The sequence below is a fragment of the Trachurus trachurus genome (assembly GCF_905171665.1).
Source record: "Trachurus trachurus genome assembly, chromosome: 17".
Lineage (NCBI taxonomy): Eukaryota > Metazoa > Chordata > Actinopteri > Carangiformes > Carangidae > Trachurus > Trachurus trachurus.
In genome coordinates, this window is record NC_139900.1 from 30,712,664 (window position 1) to 30,727,332 (window position 14,669).

The window sequence follows — 14,669 nt, forward strand, 5'->3', positions numbered from 1 at the left end:
GCCAGCTTCCTCAACTCTGACACCATATGCTCCAGGACGCAGCAATGGATTCATGTTTTCGCGCACTTTGCATGACTTTTGTCCTGGCCTCGTTCACCCGGAGGTCAGGTGCGGTCGGACCGGTTATCAGATGCGAACCATGTGATGTCGGAGCGCGGCTTTTGTGCAAACCTTTGCCCAAGGACTGCGCCGAGAGAGTCCGCGAACCGGGCTGCGGCTGCTGCATGACTTGCGCGCTGAGCTTCGGTCAGCCGTGCGGCGTGTACACCGGCAGATGTGGCTCCGGACTGACTTGTCAGCATCAGCCCGGTGAGACGAAACCTCTGCAGGCTCTGCTGGAGGGACGGGGGATCTGTGCAAACGCTACTAACAAGAGACTAACCGTCAGACCGACACCTCCAGTCAATGAACTACCAGGTAAATCTCAAGGCATGTGGACAAAACTCATCCTGGTTCATGTGTACAGGTTTGTTGTCGATAAGTGCCAGTGAACATCAATGTGAAATAACTGTACGGATATTGATTTATCAGCTTCAAATCATTTAATTGATAAGACATTCAGGGTTTATTAGCTTTTTTTTACTCTCTCTACTCTACTGTCAATAACTGAAATCACACATGTCATTTTTTATTTCATTTATGGAATGAAGGGCTGCAGGATGAGACAAGTTGAAGACATTTTTGACACCTAGTATTTTTGACACCTTTGTGCAAACAAAAAGGACACATGAGAAAACTTTGAGGATCTGTACCTCTCTGAATTAGACACCTATAGACAACATGTTGATTTTTACAATCCTACCCAAAGATGATGTGACTGTTTAGATTGTGTCCTCACAAAAAGGACAGAATGAATTCAGAAGTTTCATGTAGGAACAGAATTGTAAGGCAAGAATAGTGTTATTGCATATTTCTATTCAGCTTCTGCCAAAACTGGAAGATGGACGTAATTTCAGGAAATGCTTCTGAAAAATGGAACCACTCATGTCCCTAAAACTGATCCCAGCTCAAAAACTGAAATATGTTTGACTCCACATGAAAAAGCAGGAAGATTATATATCACAGTGTACCGTTTTATGGATAAACACGTGTTTTTTTATTCAAACTCTAGCAGAAAGTATTGACACTCAGGACGAGGAAAGGAATTCCACCAGCTCTGGCCTTCAGATCTCGTACAGCACCCACAGACCCACGGGACCCCTGAGACCTCTGCCTCACCCCTTCTTCCCCTCTGCCAAGTCAGACGTCCTGAGACGGGAGCAGCAGAAGCGAACCCAGAGCTTTAAAATGGAGGAGCTCCCGGGACCACTCATCACAGACCAACAAAACTTCTCTCTCGAGACCAAACAGGAGCCTGAGTATGTAAGTACCACAACCAATATTTTTCTGTCTTCAGAGCACACTGGAGGAATGTTTTTCTCCTCTTCCTCTGTGTTTTGGTGTTTTTCTCCCCCTGCGGGTGATGAAATGTTTTGGGTAGTGGTGCTGACGGTTGGCAGGCCTCGTTGTGAGCAGTAGAATGGCATTGCAGCGAGCGGGTACGATGGCCCTGCGGCTGACCTGGGTCAGGCGGTTGTTTGGCCACAAGGCGTCCGCGTGCCGGGCGTACTGAGAGCCAGCAAATGATGGATTGGCCTATGTGAGTGCCTGTTGGGAAGCCCTGCTGCTATTTTGATCTTCTCTTTGGACAGAGAAGTGAGCACACACTAGTAATGGGCTTTGACTGGCTGCTTTGATTAGTGACTGGAGTACTTGGACTTGAGGACAAACCTTCTGGCTCACTCTTTGAGCTCTTTGAATTCACTTTATCCCCCATCCTTTGTGTAAAGTGTAAGAGTTCTAAGCAGCTTTGGCAAACTGCTAAACCAGTACAAGTCGGTCAGATGAATTCAATTCTCCTCCATCACCTCTTTCATATTGCAGCCACCATTGTTTAGTCAAGTATTACAGCGGAGCAGTGTGTGTGTGATCCAGCTTTGTTAACGTCTTTATTTACAAAAATCCATCACATTTGTGTCAAAATCATGCTGCTTAAGGAAATACCTCGAGCTAACGGCGTCAGCTGCATTCAGATTTGTTGGAGAGCTTTCATGTTTGGGGGGGTGGGAATGAAAGCATTTCAAGTGCCGGGGAAAGTGCAGTAACTTCTCTCATGTGTTCCCTCATCTGTAGGGTCCCTGTCGGAGAGAGATTGAGAGCATTCTCAGCAGCCTCAAGATTACAGACATTCTCATCCCCAGAGGTTTCCGCATACCAAACTGTGACAAGAAGGGCTTCTATAAGAAAAAGCAGGTAAATGGCACCTTCAAAGCACCATCGTTTGATACTGACTGCAGGATGATTATAGACTCATGCATCGATTTCATGGGAGGCTAAATGTGCAACTTGTTTAATAGGTTTAAAAGCTGCTAAAGTGAAACCCACACTCAATTTTTTTTACAGGCAACATTAATAAAGATTCATTCCTGAAGTGTAGTGACTCAAACTTGAGCTCTCCTGCAGCCCAATTACAGATTCGTTGCTGTCCTCCTGTATTCATTGGTAGTTATTAGAGCCTCATCATTGCACCACCACACCAGTGAGGTAGACCCTAGCCACTGACTCTGGAGACAGGAACCACAGGGGCCAAACCCCAGTGGGGCTGACGGCTGGGACGATGGCCGTTTAACGGGAACCCTCCCAGGGAGACAGACGTCAAGGTGGCCACCGGCACCCGATGCGCTCGCCCCATAATTGCTGGACTTTTGAGAAGCAGGCACAGAAATAGAGCTGCAGCCATCCCCACGCTCACATGGTTCACCCACGATCGGGTTGTAATAAATGAGTGGTTCTGACGCATTCATATGGAGGCACTTAGGGCTCCTGCGCCACTGCATCACCGAGGCAGCTTTTCTTATTACATAGTAGTCCCTCCTGCTTAATGGAAGTGTTCTCTTTGACCTGCAATCATCTCATAACCAGCCTCACAACGCCAGGCTCATTGTCTTTGTTTATGTAGAGTGGACCTAGTGTACCGTGCTGAGCCCTCAGGCGCTGAAGGAGTGGCAGACATTTCATGTTGGTCAGTTTAATTTGGACGTTTGCATGATTTTAAGCAAAAACATCTCTTATTACAGCTCTTAATAACAGTAAATGTCTTTTTAGAGAAAAAAACATACCCAGGGCAGACTTCATGCTAGGAGCAGATCCACTTTTCTTAAGTAAATTGGGCTTACATTTTTGATGACCACATTAGTTTACTTTTGTTTTGCTGCTGAAATTTGAAATCCATTATGGTGCATTTTTATGCCCCCGCAAAATGCAATGAAGATAAGACATTTGTTTTTTTTTAAATTAAACACATAATGACCAGTCTCCTTTCAAACCTCCTATGCAATAGTGCTCTTACTACAGGACAGAGTCCTGCTCCGCTCACACTTTCGCTCAAACCCTGGCTGCATATCGAACTAAATAAGGATGCCCCCATCCCCACCCTCCTGATCAGCTCTGACTCCTCTGTGGAGCAGTAGCACAGTTGCTTTAGCCCTTGAAATGAATGGCTGCATGTTTTACTAGAGTGGAGGTTGACCTTTAGTAAAATTGGCAGTAAAATAACAGCCCTTGGGTAGCTCCACAGACTCTGTAAGTCATTTGTAGTACCCATAATTTGGAGCTGTGGGGTATAATCAGCAACAGATGATTCGTACTGGCCACCAGCTTCTGAAAATAGATCTTGGTTCTCAGTTGTTCACAAACGGGACTAAGCAAATATTTTACCAGGTTTCTGTTTACCTTAAAGGTCTCTATATGTGTGTGCAACAGGAGGTAGACCATAAAAGCAGCTCAAAATACCACAGCGTGTTGGATAGCCAAGGCTGCGTCGACTCAGCACAATCTGACCATTAATACCTCTTAACTATTGCTGTTCTACTTCATTGAGTAAAGTGGCTTGTTACCCATAATGCTGCATATTCAACTGGATTTACACATTTAGCAGCTTTTTCCTCCCCCCACTTGCTTCTATTTCTCTTCCCTCACTTTCACCTTGTCCCTTCCTTCACTTTCAGTGCCGTCCATCCAAAGGCAGAAAGCGTGGCTTCTGTTGGTGTGTGGACAAATACGGGCAGCCTTTGCCAGGTTTTGATGGGAAGGAGCGAGGAGACGCCCAGTACTACAACTCCGAGAGCCAATAGGAGCAGAGCAGGACGGAGGGAGGGAGGGTGGGAGTGAGAGCAAGAAGAATTGTAAACAAATGGAGACACTGAGGATATTGGGAGAGAGGTCAAGAGATGGCTCAACCGATATGTGGATGTTTGCTATTTCTATCTGTTGCCTGTGGGACCTTCTTTCTGAGGCAGAGCAAGGGGAACAGAGGAAGAGTACCAGGAGGAAAAAGCCTCCGTTTGGCAGATACAGTCTGCGACGGATGGATCCTTTATAAGCTGTTTGTCACTCACCTCACCTGGACGGGTTCTGAGACAAGGATACACGTAAAGAATTGATCTCAGATGCCGTATGCCGACATTAAGACACAGAGACATTTACTTGTACTTGCCACAAACATGGTTGATGAGAGTGCTCTTCATTTACGCACAATTGAGTGGCATTGCACACGTGTACATGCTTGTGATGTGTAATCATAATTTGTATGCTTGACTATTTGTTATAAAAAAAGGACATTGCGTGTGGTCATGGCAACCATACGTCTGTATATGTCTCTCAGAGTAAGCATGCAGTGCCTTACTATGAATTCCTATTCTATGAAATTCCACTTTTTGCAGTTGCTTCCTGCTCCTCAGGGCAGTTGGACTGGAACTGTGCAGCTCAAAAACACTACAGTGCATAAAGTTTTTACGCTGGATCTCAAGCCACAGAGAGTAAGAGGGACATTTTTCTGTCATCTGTACCGTGGTTGTTACTGTTTTGTTGTCACTTTGCATAAGCTGAATTTTTGGGGGGGCGGGGTAAAGGCCACAAACCGTTATCTCTGATCTCTGTGTGGCCAGTGATATTTCTCATCACTTGCCTTGGTTTAAGTAAATATGTTGTTTGCATGTACAATGCAACCCTCAGAGGTCTATTTTTACTTAATAAAGGCTGTATAAAATGACACAGGTATTCTTATTTTTCTTTTTTAGTGTGAATTAAAACACAAAAGTCATCATGATGAAATAATATAATATTTAATTGGATACACAGCAACAGCATTTGGTGACTGTATACATCGTCACAATAAAACCGATAATGGAATAGCAGCATTCCTGGCAAATAGCACTCACAATAAAAGTGGTCCACTGCACATGACCTCAACAATACATAAAAGCATAAACATGAGTGAATCATAATAAATACTAGAATAGAAGCTAAAATAGGTCAAAAAGAAAAAAAAAACCCCGCAGTGACCCTTTAGACAAATACAAAGGTGAGAAATGTGTAGCTGAGAAGAGCCCTCAGCAACCCTCCGCTAAACCTGTGGACCTGCAGAGACTAGTAGAGGTAGACAAATGCAAAAGAACCCATCCTAAACCTCACGGTGGCTTGGATGAGTCCTGATATGTTTGTGCTTGGCCACTGTGCACATACTTGCGGCACTTTAAGTATTTCCCCCAATACCCATTGAGGAAACGCCAATGGAGATACATTCAGACAATGTCAACATGTTGAATGAATGAGCGGCTGTGTTGTTTCGTGCCATGCACAGCTCCAGTTTTGAATGAATGAAAAAAAAAAAAACCTGATCCTGAAGACTCTGAAATGGGCTTGGCATAGCTGCAGACCTGTGGTTTTGAGCAATGGAGTTATTTAGTCAGAAACACAAATGTATACAGTGTTGCCCTATTTACAATTGAAAAAAACAGGCAAACATATAAAAAATCTAAAAATGACAAATGGTTAATGCTAGGAAGAATATACAAGTAGTGAATAAATAAGTCTTGATACATACATCATGTAAATAAAATGAATAAGTGTGTTTTTGTAAAAGGAAGTCAGTTCATCAGGTGGTTGCATGTAGATATTAAGTTAAGAAACATGTTTTCTTGTATCTGTATGTGTTTGTGTGTGCATCAGGGTATGTAGTACTGTATGTAAGTTTGTGTGTGTGTGTGTGTGTGTGTGTGTGTGTGTGTGTGTGTGTGTGTGTGTGTGTTCGTTCATAAGAGGTAGCATGTCCATCTCTCAGTATGTGACTTCTTGATGACACTCTGAGTCTTGGAGCAGGTCGCTCGATCCAGGGATCTTCTTCCCATTCCATGGAGAGACACACCAGCAGCGAGCAGGTGGCCCAACCAGAGAGGACTCGCACTGAAGGAGAAACACAGATCACCAGGTCATTTCAGATGAATCTTTTTCAATAAATTAATTTTTATTTAGTGAAATCCTAAAGTTCCCACCTGTTTGGCCTTGTAGAAGCCGTGCTTGTCGCAGTTGGGGAGGTAGAAAGTTGTGAACTTCTCTCCTAGATTCTGCTGAGAGCTGGCAATCATGTCCAGCGCGCTGTGCAGTTCAGTGTGACAGGGTCCCTGTGGAGGGGAGAAAGACAAACAGTGAGAACTACACCCACACATTAACATAATATTTTCCCAGTTATCTCTCAAGGACCCACAAAACCAAGAGCGCCCTCTTGTGGAAGGAAGGTATATTTTGTTGAATCCTCACCTGTTGCACCAGTTTGTTGCGGATAGCATTGACTTTGGCCTTGATGCTCTCGTGGCCCTCAGCAGCGTCGGGGTGATCAAAGGGAAGGTTGAGGCCCAACACGTAGTGTACAGAGCCGTGGTCAGGGACTGCTTCAGTTTCCTCTGTAGAGGTATTTGAGGATACATTAAGCAAGCTGTTTGATAATAACCCTGTAGTGTAAGGTTTTCGGTGTTGCTTTGAGGTGAAAGTGAAACATTTTATAACTTTGAAATACATGGATTACCTTGGCCCAAGTCAGCAGTGCAGACCCCCTGTCCCCTGGTCAGAGCATGGAGGGGCCTGGTCTCACCAGGCCTTGGTGTACAGCGGAGACCCTCACCACAGTGGGCTGTGTGAATTCCACAAGACGCCCCGTTCTCCAGAGCGCAGGCCATACAGCAGCCGCAGCCAGGCTCCCTCAGCACTTGCCTGCACCCTGCTGGGATGGCAGGACAGTTGTTCAGTTTCTCTTGTGTGCAGGGGGCACATCGGATCGGCTCCGGCCCCACCACTGGGGATGATCTCACCATGACTAAGACCGCCAGAGCCACTGCAGCCACAAATGTCAGCTTCACATATAATCCAGGCATCTCCAGTCTTCAGATAAATAGTGTATGCTCTCTGCTCTGTGAGACTGTAGTTTGTTCTTTCTAAAGTGATTTCTGCGAACCGGCAGTATTTATGAGGAGCTCTGGCCTCCAGAAAAGTTAATGTTTGACACAGTGACCACACATATAAAATAGTTATGACAAAGCTGCTGTCAACGGTGGATGACCCCCTCCTTGACGTGCGTAGATCCAAGTTCACGAGGTCTGTTGTCAATATTGACTTTGGAACATAAAGCGACATCAAAACAACCCTGTTTTGGGCAACCAAATTACTGATCTTTGAGTTTATGAAAACACAAATACTGCTTTTTACAGATGTATCAATAAAGCAATACATAACATCCACAATGAGCAATTCTTGGTAATCCAAGAAGTTATAGGCTACGAGATAATGACTGGTGTTTACCGAGACTATGAAAACACTTATTTTGTTAAGTGATGTTGATTGATAATGTGTTTTGACACTGTTTTGACACTAAAACCCTATTTGTTCCTGCAGTGTCTTTGGTGAAGGTTCCTCTTATCAGGCAGACTGATAAACAAGATCATTCGCCTTTAACATTGCATAACCCTAACATTATGGATCGCACTGCTAGAATCACAACATGTTTGTCTGAAGAAAGACCAGTTGTATCCTTGGTGTAGTATTTCTCATAATTATCTGTGGTAAATGCCAAATACCTCTGCACAGTGTATGTGTAATATACACACAAAAAACACATGCTGTAGATTCCATATAATGCCAGGCATATTACTTTGCAAGATTTTTAATTAAACAAAGTTGTGTTATCTAACCCCACTGATTGAAAATGTAAGATGCTGAACAACAATGAAATTGAAATGATATATAAAATATTACAGTACAAGCTGACACGAGCCCCAAGTATGTAGAGGATGAGATGATAAAGATGAATATCGCGGGGTCAGTTAAGGTCCTGGATGCAGTTGGTGGTGAGGATTTACCGCACAATGAAAAATAATAAGATGATTATATGGGTTGTTTGGATACTGTACAATTATTTGGTGGGAAGGTTACAACTGACATGGTTGTGGCCTTAGACAAAACATTTTAGCAGTACCAAAGAAAGTTAGACCTTGAGTTTTTATAGTTACTGCTAAAGAAACTCAAAGTCTGAGACTAATTGAGTATTGATTGAAATACAGCAGTGGTGGTGAAACCTATACTTGACACCTTAATGCTTTTACTTCACTACATTTCAGAAGCAAATACACTTTTTCCATGTTTAAGTTAGTTATGCTATATGCACCATAACAATATAAGCCAATAAGACATGATGATGCATCATTATGAATTAACAATACATACTTGAAAAAATCAATTTCCTGCAAAACAAGACAGAAAGAAATAGAATATTCCGCTGAAATAGCTTTACTTTGCCTAACATTTTAATGGAGAAGTTTCATTTGTAATGACAGGATTTAACATTGTTTTCACAATACAGTTACACCAATTTTGGTTGTGAATACATCACTCACTGGAAACAGGTCTCTATGGAAAACTATTATAAACCAATCTGGCTATAAGTCTCTGCTTTAATGTGTATCGTGACAAAACATTACACAAGTATTTTCCCAAGATAGATTTAATGTTTTCACCTCTTAAACACTCACTACACCCAACTTCCCCCATTCAGTTTGTGAAAATAAAATCTTATTGAAATAAAATAAAATACATCATCTGCCAATATATCAAATTCCAAAGACAGGCTGCACCCAATGAAGATAACCTCTTCCCTATTGCTCTGTCAAAGTTAAATACACAACTGGTAACGTGTTGGACAGCACTCTGCAAGTGCAGTCCAGCACGCTCTCAGTGAGTATCAAGACACAGAGTCAGCAAGAGGTAAATGGGTGCAGGTTCAATCGGACAGTTGTACTGATAGAATACACAGAGTAGGCCACAGATACAAACAACATACACACCACAATTATATTCAAATAAAGATAGACAAGATAGGAATGGAATAAATGTTTTCATCAAGCAGTGAACTGTTATTATGAAACCTGTAGGACTTACCATATTGTTTTCAAATGCAACTGACAAACACTGCATGCACTCTTTCTACATTCAGTATTTACTAAATAGGTCAGTGCTTGATGTTCCACGTTCACCCCGTTAGACCTTTGATGAATGTTACTCAACCACCAGTTGCACCAGAGAGTTATGTTTCTGTTAAGTTGGTGCTCTCAGTGAATATACTAACTGATGTTTAATTGTAAAATGACACAATAAAAGCCCTTAACACAGGGCAGGGCAATGGATCAATATAATATGAGATATGAGACTACACTAGTATCTTAGATTTCGGGGTACCCATATTTTTGTTCATATTGCACAGTCCTCCCCTAAATATACCAAAATTATCAAACATAAAACAATACCTTGATGCATATTGTGAAATATATGAATTCAAAAACGTTATTGTGTAGCACAATTAAATTTCATTGTGTCATCCTCTAAAGTTGCATTCAAAAATCAAGACTTAAATGATAAATAATCAGGCGAGAGAGAAAAAAACACTTTGTAGAAATAATACAATTCTAAGCAGAATGAGCACAAAAACAAATAATATATTGATGCAGACAATATAACGAGTCAAAAACCAGCAGAAATCACCCATATTTATTTGTTGCCAAACCCTCCAAAAAAAATTAGAGTGCGTATCCTGGCCTTTCTGAGCCTGGGTCTTGACTTTGGCCTTGATGCTCTAATGGCCCTCAGTAGTGCTCAAAAGGAAGGTTGACGCCAAACAGGTAGTGCAGGGAGCCACAGTCAGGATCTCATTAAGTTTACACTGTAGAAGCAAAATGAAGTTTACACTGTAGAAGCAAAATGTCCCCTGCGCGCGCGCACACACAACAAAAAAACTAATGTTGACAAAATGAAACAAATAGTTTTCATCATGCAGTGAATTATTATGGAACCTATAAGACAGTGCTTGAGGTCCCCAACATGCTCACCTGTCAGACCTGACTGTTACTCAACCACCAGTTGGTGTGTTGTTGCCTCTTCAATGTTGACCATCAGGTCCACCACCCACTGAGGAAGCGGCTCCACCTGGACACATGAGAAAGAAAAAAAAGTTGCATTATCAATTACAAATCTTTTAAAGGGTTCAAAATCATATTTTCTTAATGAATGAACCCTCAACTAACGGGAGAAAGGCATAACTCCTCAGAGTGCTGTTCTGAGAAAAATGAGTTTAAAGTATTTTTGTTGTCTGGTCAACTGTAAACTTAGGATTCTGAAAATTGCTCAAATCCTTGCTTTTGCAAGTAGTAGTCTAGCTGTGTAAAAATATTTAACTCAAACTTAACATTTTACCCTTATTTCAGAGTTACCTCTGTCTGCTTGTTCATCGAGGTAAAATATACTGTAAGCTGGTCATACAACGCAAGAAAGGGGTAACTCCCATTGGTTTGTAAAATGGTAGTAGCCTGTTGTACAGTAGGGCATGTTGTGCATTCTATAAGAAAAAGAAAGGTAACTCATGTTACAGTGTTCTCTCGTTGTTTCCCCACAGCTTTGAGTAGTTCTAGGCCTATACACAGACAGAATAAGTTAACTCATATAGGTGTTTTCTTGTCGTTTCACCGCAGTTTTGGGGAGTTACTGTGAAAACCACCCACAAATACATCCAAAATAAGATAACGTTGAGTCAAGATATTTATCCACATGATGTAACAGACCTTTAATGTCCCAAAAATGACCAAATGTAATTTTTGACAAAAAATTAGTTACCCGCTTCTTGCATTGTAGGGCAGTGTAGCTCTTCCTCTTTGTCCTCCTCTCCACTGATGGGTTAGTTGGACGGTGTTTTTCCCATGTGAGCTTTGAGATCTTAAAACAACTGTTTAGATCATCACCTCAGACCTTTCACCTGAGTTGGGTGTTGGTCAAATATTGTAGTCTAAAATGTGAAGAAAAAACAAAACACTCACCTTTAATTTCCAGTCTCTGGGATTGAAATGTTTCTCCTTTCCTAACGTTGTCTGCTCAGGTGTTATATCTTCACCAATGAAATCCTCTGCACATGAGCTCAGATCTGAGACCGAGGAACTGTGCGTCTCTTCCTGGTGATCTTCACTGGTTGTAATCTGAACAGAATCTCTCTGGCTGGAGGAACGACTCAGTCGCCTGGGTCTAAGAACCCTCAGCTCGTCCTCTTCTTCACTCTCCTCTTCTTCCATCACCTCCTTCGTGTCCACACCCACTGGAGTCTCACTTGACTCCTCACCTTCCCATGTTTCGCTTCTTCGAGTTTCATCTTGCTCCGACTCTTCCTCGATGGGCCCCAACTTCCGTTTCACCATTTAAATACGTATTTGTTATTTTGAAATGCAAGCAGAATTTACATGACAATAAACATTTAATTAACCTTCAGATTTATGAATTGAGACTTATGAAAAACAAAAACAGAATGAATCAAAACGCACATATCGCTGCTGACGCTCCATGTAGCTGGATGAGTGAGCTTTCTTGATATGAGAAGATGCTGCGGGTTTTCATCAGCTAATCATTCCAACCAGGTGTGGAGGCTTAATTGCAAACTCGAGACAGGTGGTGATTTTTTCTTCTCCCCCTTTTACACAAGCTGCAGTCAGAAAGTCAAGGTTCCTAACAGAGTGAAATGACCTGAAAGAATGTGAGCAGCAGCCAGGATAGGAGCTGGTTGGATTCTATAAATTATAAAAGGAGCCTCAGTGCTTCCTATCTTATCTCCTCAAGCATAGCCTAGGAAACAATCGACCTTCCTTTACAAAAGGAGTCCCACAATTCCTTGCCACAGCAACATTTAAAGCAATGCACCATTGTAGTTTTCTTTTTTTCATATAGGCTAAGTATATTTTTGGGGCTTTTTATGCCTGTATTGAGAGAGACATGCAGGAAATAGGGAGGCAGAGAGAGGGGGACTTATATGCAGTAAAGGGCCGCCCAATGCAGGATTCGAACCGGGGCTGACGGCAGCGAGGACTGTAGCCTCTACATATGGCCTGCTCAACATTGTTTTCACCACAGCAGACCCGTGTAAACATAGGTACAACATATTTTTAATCATTCATTTTTATTTTAATGGCTCAGTTTTCTGTATTTGTATGTTTATATTGTAAACATTTTGCTTCATTTCATCAGAACTGTGTTTGTCTTGTCCACGTATTGTCCACGTAAATTTGTAAATGAACAACTCATATGATCTGTAAAAGTTGTCATATACGGTACATTTCTCTGCAAATCAGCAACTAATCAAATTAGCACAATTTTCAATTGCTTTCTTGGTTGTTAAATTCTACCCCAGTGCCACGACCTAATTCATTCATCATGACCCCTTTTAGCCCCGATGACTTCGGTGGGAGTGTTGTTTGTGATCCATCATTTACCTTGAAATCCCATCAGTTGCTTAATGTCAACTTTAGTTTGGAGTTAGGATGTTTGACCATATTTGGTGAAAAAAAAAAACTCTTTTTTTTGGTAATTTATGTTAATTACTTTGGGGCGCATTCACGTTGCTATGCACTGCAAACTCTTCATAACTATTTGTTTAGTTTAATTCAAAAGAAAAAAAAGAGGGTTAATTGAGACATTACTACATGCTACTGAAAATGGTTGGGTCAGGCATTTGTTGACATAACTGTTACACTAAGTCTACATGAGAGCTGGGAAAACAACTTTGGCCTCTGCTCAGTGTTTGTGACATCAGGCTCTGAGCTGTGGGCGTACATCAATAGATGTAATAAACCCAGCATATTTTGCTGTGTAGAGTGAAAACTGTTATTTTAAGAGCCATAAACTATGGTGTGAGGAATGAAATTTTATAGAGTGGAAATAACAAGGGAAAACTGCCCATAAAAAGTTATATTTACCCGCTGATCATTTGCAGTGCAGGGGCACAAGGTGTAAATATTGTGTTTCAGGTTGGTAATTCCTCTGTTGCTCACTCCAAGCCACAGTCCTCCACAAAAAACCCCACACACGCTACTTGTTTATTTTATATAGCCACACCCACAGCCATGCTCTTGTGATATTTTATACATCAATATTGTCTTTATTACAAAATATTCAATAACCCAACTTTACACTGTACAAGATACAACATAGTTTACAGCTTTTGGCTATTTACAAAAAAAGTATGATCTGCATATCAAAGTGAATATATCTAAAAAGGCAGGTTGCAATCACTGTAAGCTTGTTGAGTAAGGCAAAAAACTTGAAATGTGATGTTATTTACACTTTTGCAGATCAAGTAAAAGTCTTATACGCCAATAGTGACGACATCTGGAGATATCTGAAGCGCCTCACCTTTCTGAGACAGTATCTGAGAGACTTGCTAAAGCTCATAGTTTCTGAGGAAAACTCAAAAAAATCTAGCTTCAACATAGCAAAAAAAAAAAAAAACCTGGGTACTGTAAAATATGTCTGAAAGACGAGCGCCAGACAGACACAGCACCAAAAGGAAAGGACTAGGCTGTGCATTTGTAGAGGTTGTGTGTGCTTGTGTGTACTCAAGTCATGGATGTGCTTTCCTCTATGTGAATAAATGCCTTCCTTAACTCCCTTGGGTGTCTTCATATGTATTTGCACCATACATATACTCCGTAAGTGATCTATTAGTCATTAATACTTTGTGATTGGTCAGTTTTTGGCATCGACTAGTTTCCATGGCAGCACACATCTGACTAGGTTTACACACCTCCCTCTGCTCCCTTTACTGACCTTTACTGCCTCTTTAGTCTCAAAGCCACCACTGTCTCTGTGTATACTTAACACATGTCACAATTAAACCATTGTGAATCAGGGCAGTGTTTAAACATTCAGGAAACCTTAATTTGGGTTTAAAAAAAGACACTTTAAGTCTACTGAAAGAGTAACATGTGTCAAATATGTCCAACCTACTGCCACGTCCTTTCTTGTCTCTTGTATAGTGAGGCAATATAAGCTGTAAAACTAAAGATCTACTGTATGGAAAGCTCAATACTTTGGTTTCTTTCAACAGGAGATACTACGTCTGTCAACTCTTAAAAAGTCATGCACTATTGATTTTAAATATGTCTCAGAAAAAGCCTATTTCATCCAGTGAGCTCCGAGTGTAAAAAAAAAAAAAGTATTCTGCGATGTTTCGTTACAATTCAGAGTTACTCACACATGCATACACACACTCACAAGTACACACATGCATGCTTACATACACCAGAAAAAAAAAGAAAAAAAACCAACCAATTTTACACTTTAAATAATGCAATGTATCCTTGGCATAATAAGAAAGACAGTGCAAAAGCAATAGCATGATCAGTCTTTTTTCTGGATATCAATGCACATATCCCCCTTGTACACAGAATATGCAGTACATAGAAAATTAAGATGCACATTACCTGGATCTCAGGGAA

The 14,669-nt window shown here is 41.4% G+C and overlaps 3 protein-coding genes across 5 annotated transcripts; 1 reads left to right on the top strand and 2 right to left on the bottom strand.

The window, feature by feature from the left end:
* LOC310999991 (insulin-like growth factor-binding protein 3) lies at positions 1-4,183 on the top strand. Of its 2 annotated transcripts, none has more exons than XM_083990625.1 (4): positions 1-417; positions 1,112-1,362; positions 2,173-2,292; positions 4,047-4,183. In XM_083990625.1, exons 1-4 carry the CDS (start codon positions 27-29, stop codon positions 4,170-4,172), a joined length of 888 nt encoding a protein of 295 aa, XP_083846751.1. In that variant the 5' UTR covers positions 1-26; the 3' UTR covers positions 4,173-4,183. The 2 variants fall into 2 exon arrangements, with proteins under 2 accessions (XP_083846751.1, XP_083846752.1); XM_083990626.1 differs by having other exon boundaries at positions 1,115-1,362.
* Positions 4,184-5,145: 962 nt separating this feature from the next.
* LOC311000315 (insulin-like growth factor-binding protein 1) lies at positions 5,146-7,302 on the bottom strand. The gene is made up of 4 exons (XM_083990996.1): positions 6,902-7,302; positions 6,637-6,779; positions 6,372-6,500; positions 5,146-6,282 (listed from the first exon to the last, which is right to left on the bottom strand). Exons 1-4 carry the CDS (start codon positions 7,245-7,247, stop codon positions 6,157-6,159), a joined length of 744 nt encoding a protein of 247 aa, XP_083847122.1. The 5' UTR covers positions 7,248-7,302; the 3' UTR covers positions 5,146-6,156.
* Positions 7,303-8,746: 1,444 nt separating this feature from the next.
* LOC311001189 (uncharacterized protein) lies at positions 8,747-13,215 on the bottom strand. 2 transcript variants are annotated; one of them, XM_083992205.1, is made up of 6 exons: positions 13,149-13,215; positions 11,724-11,904; positions 11,229-11,585; positions 11,029-11,127; positions 10,248-10,344; positions 8,747-10,081 (listed from the first exon to the last, which is right to left on the bottom strand). In XM_083992205.1, exons 2-5 carry the CDS (start codon positions 11,742-11,744, stop codon positions 10,264-10,266), a joined length of 558 nt encoding a protein of 185 aa, XP_083848331.1. In that variant the 5' UTR covers positions 11,745-11,904; positions 13,149-13,215; the 3' UTR covers positions 8,747-10,081; positions 10,248-10,263. The 2 variants fall into 2 exon arrangements, with proteins under 2 accessions (XP_083848331.1, XP_083848332.1); XM_083992206.1 differs by having other exon boundaries at positions 11,229-13,205.
* Positions 13,216-14,669: the final 1,454 nt, after the last annotated feature.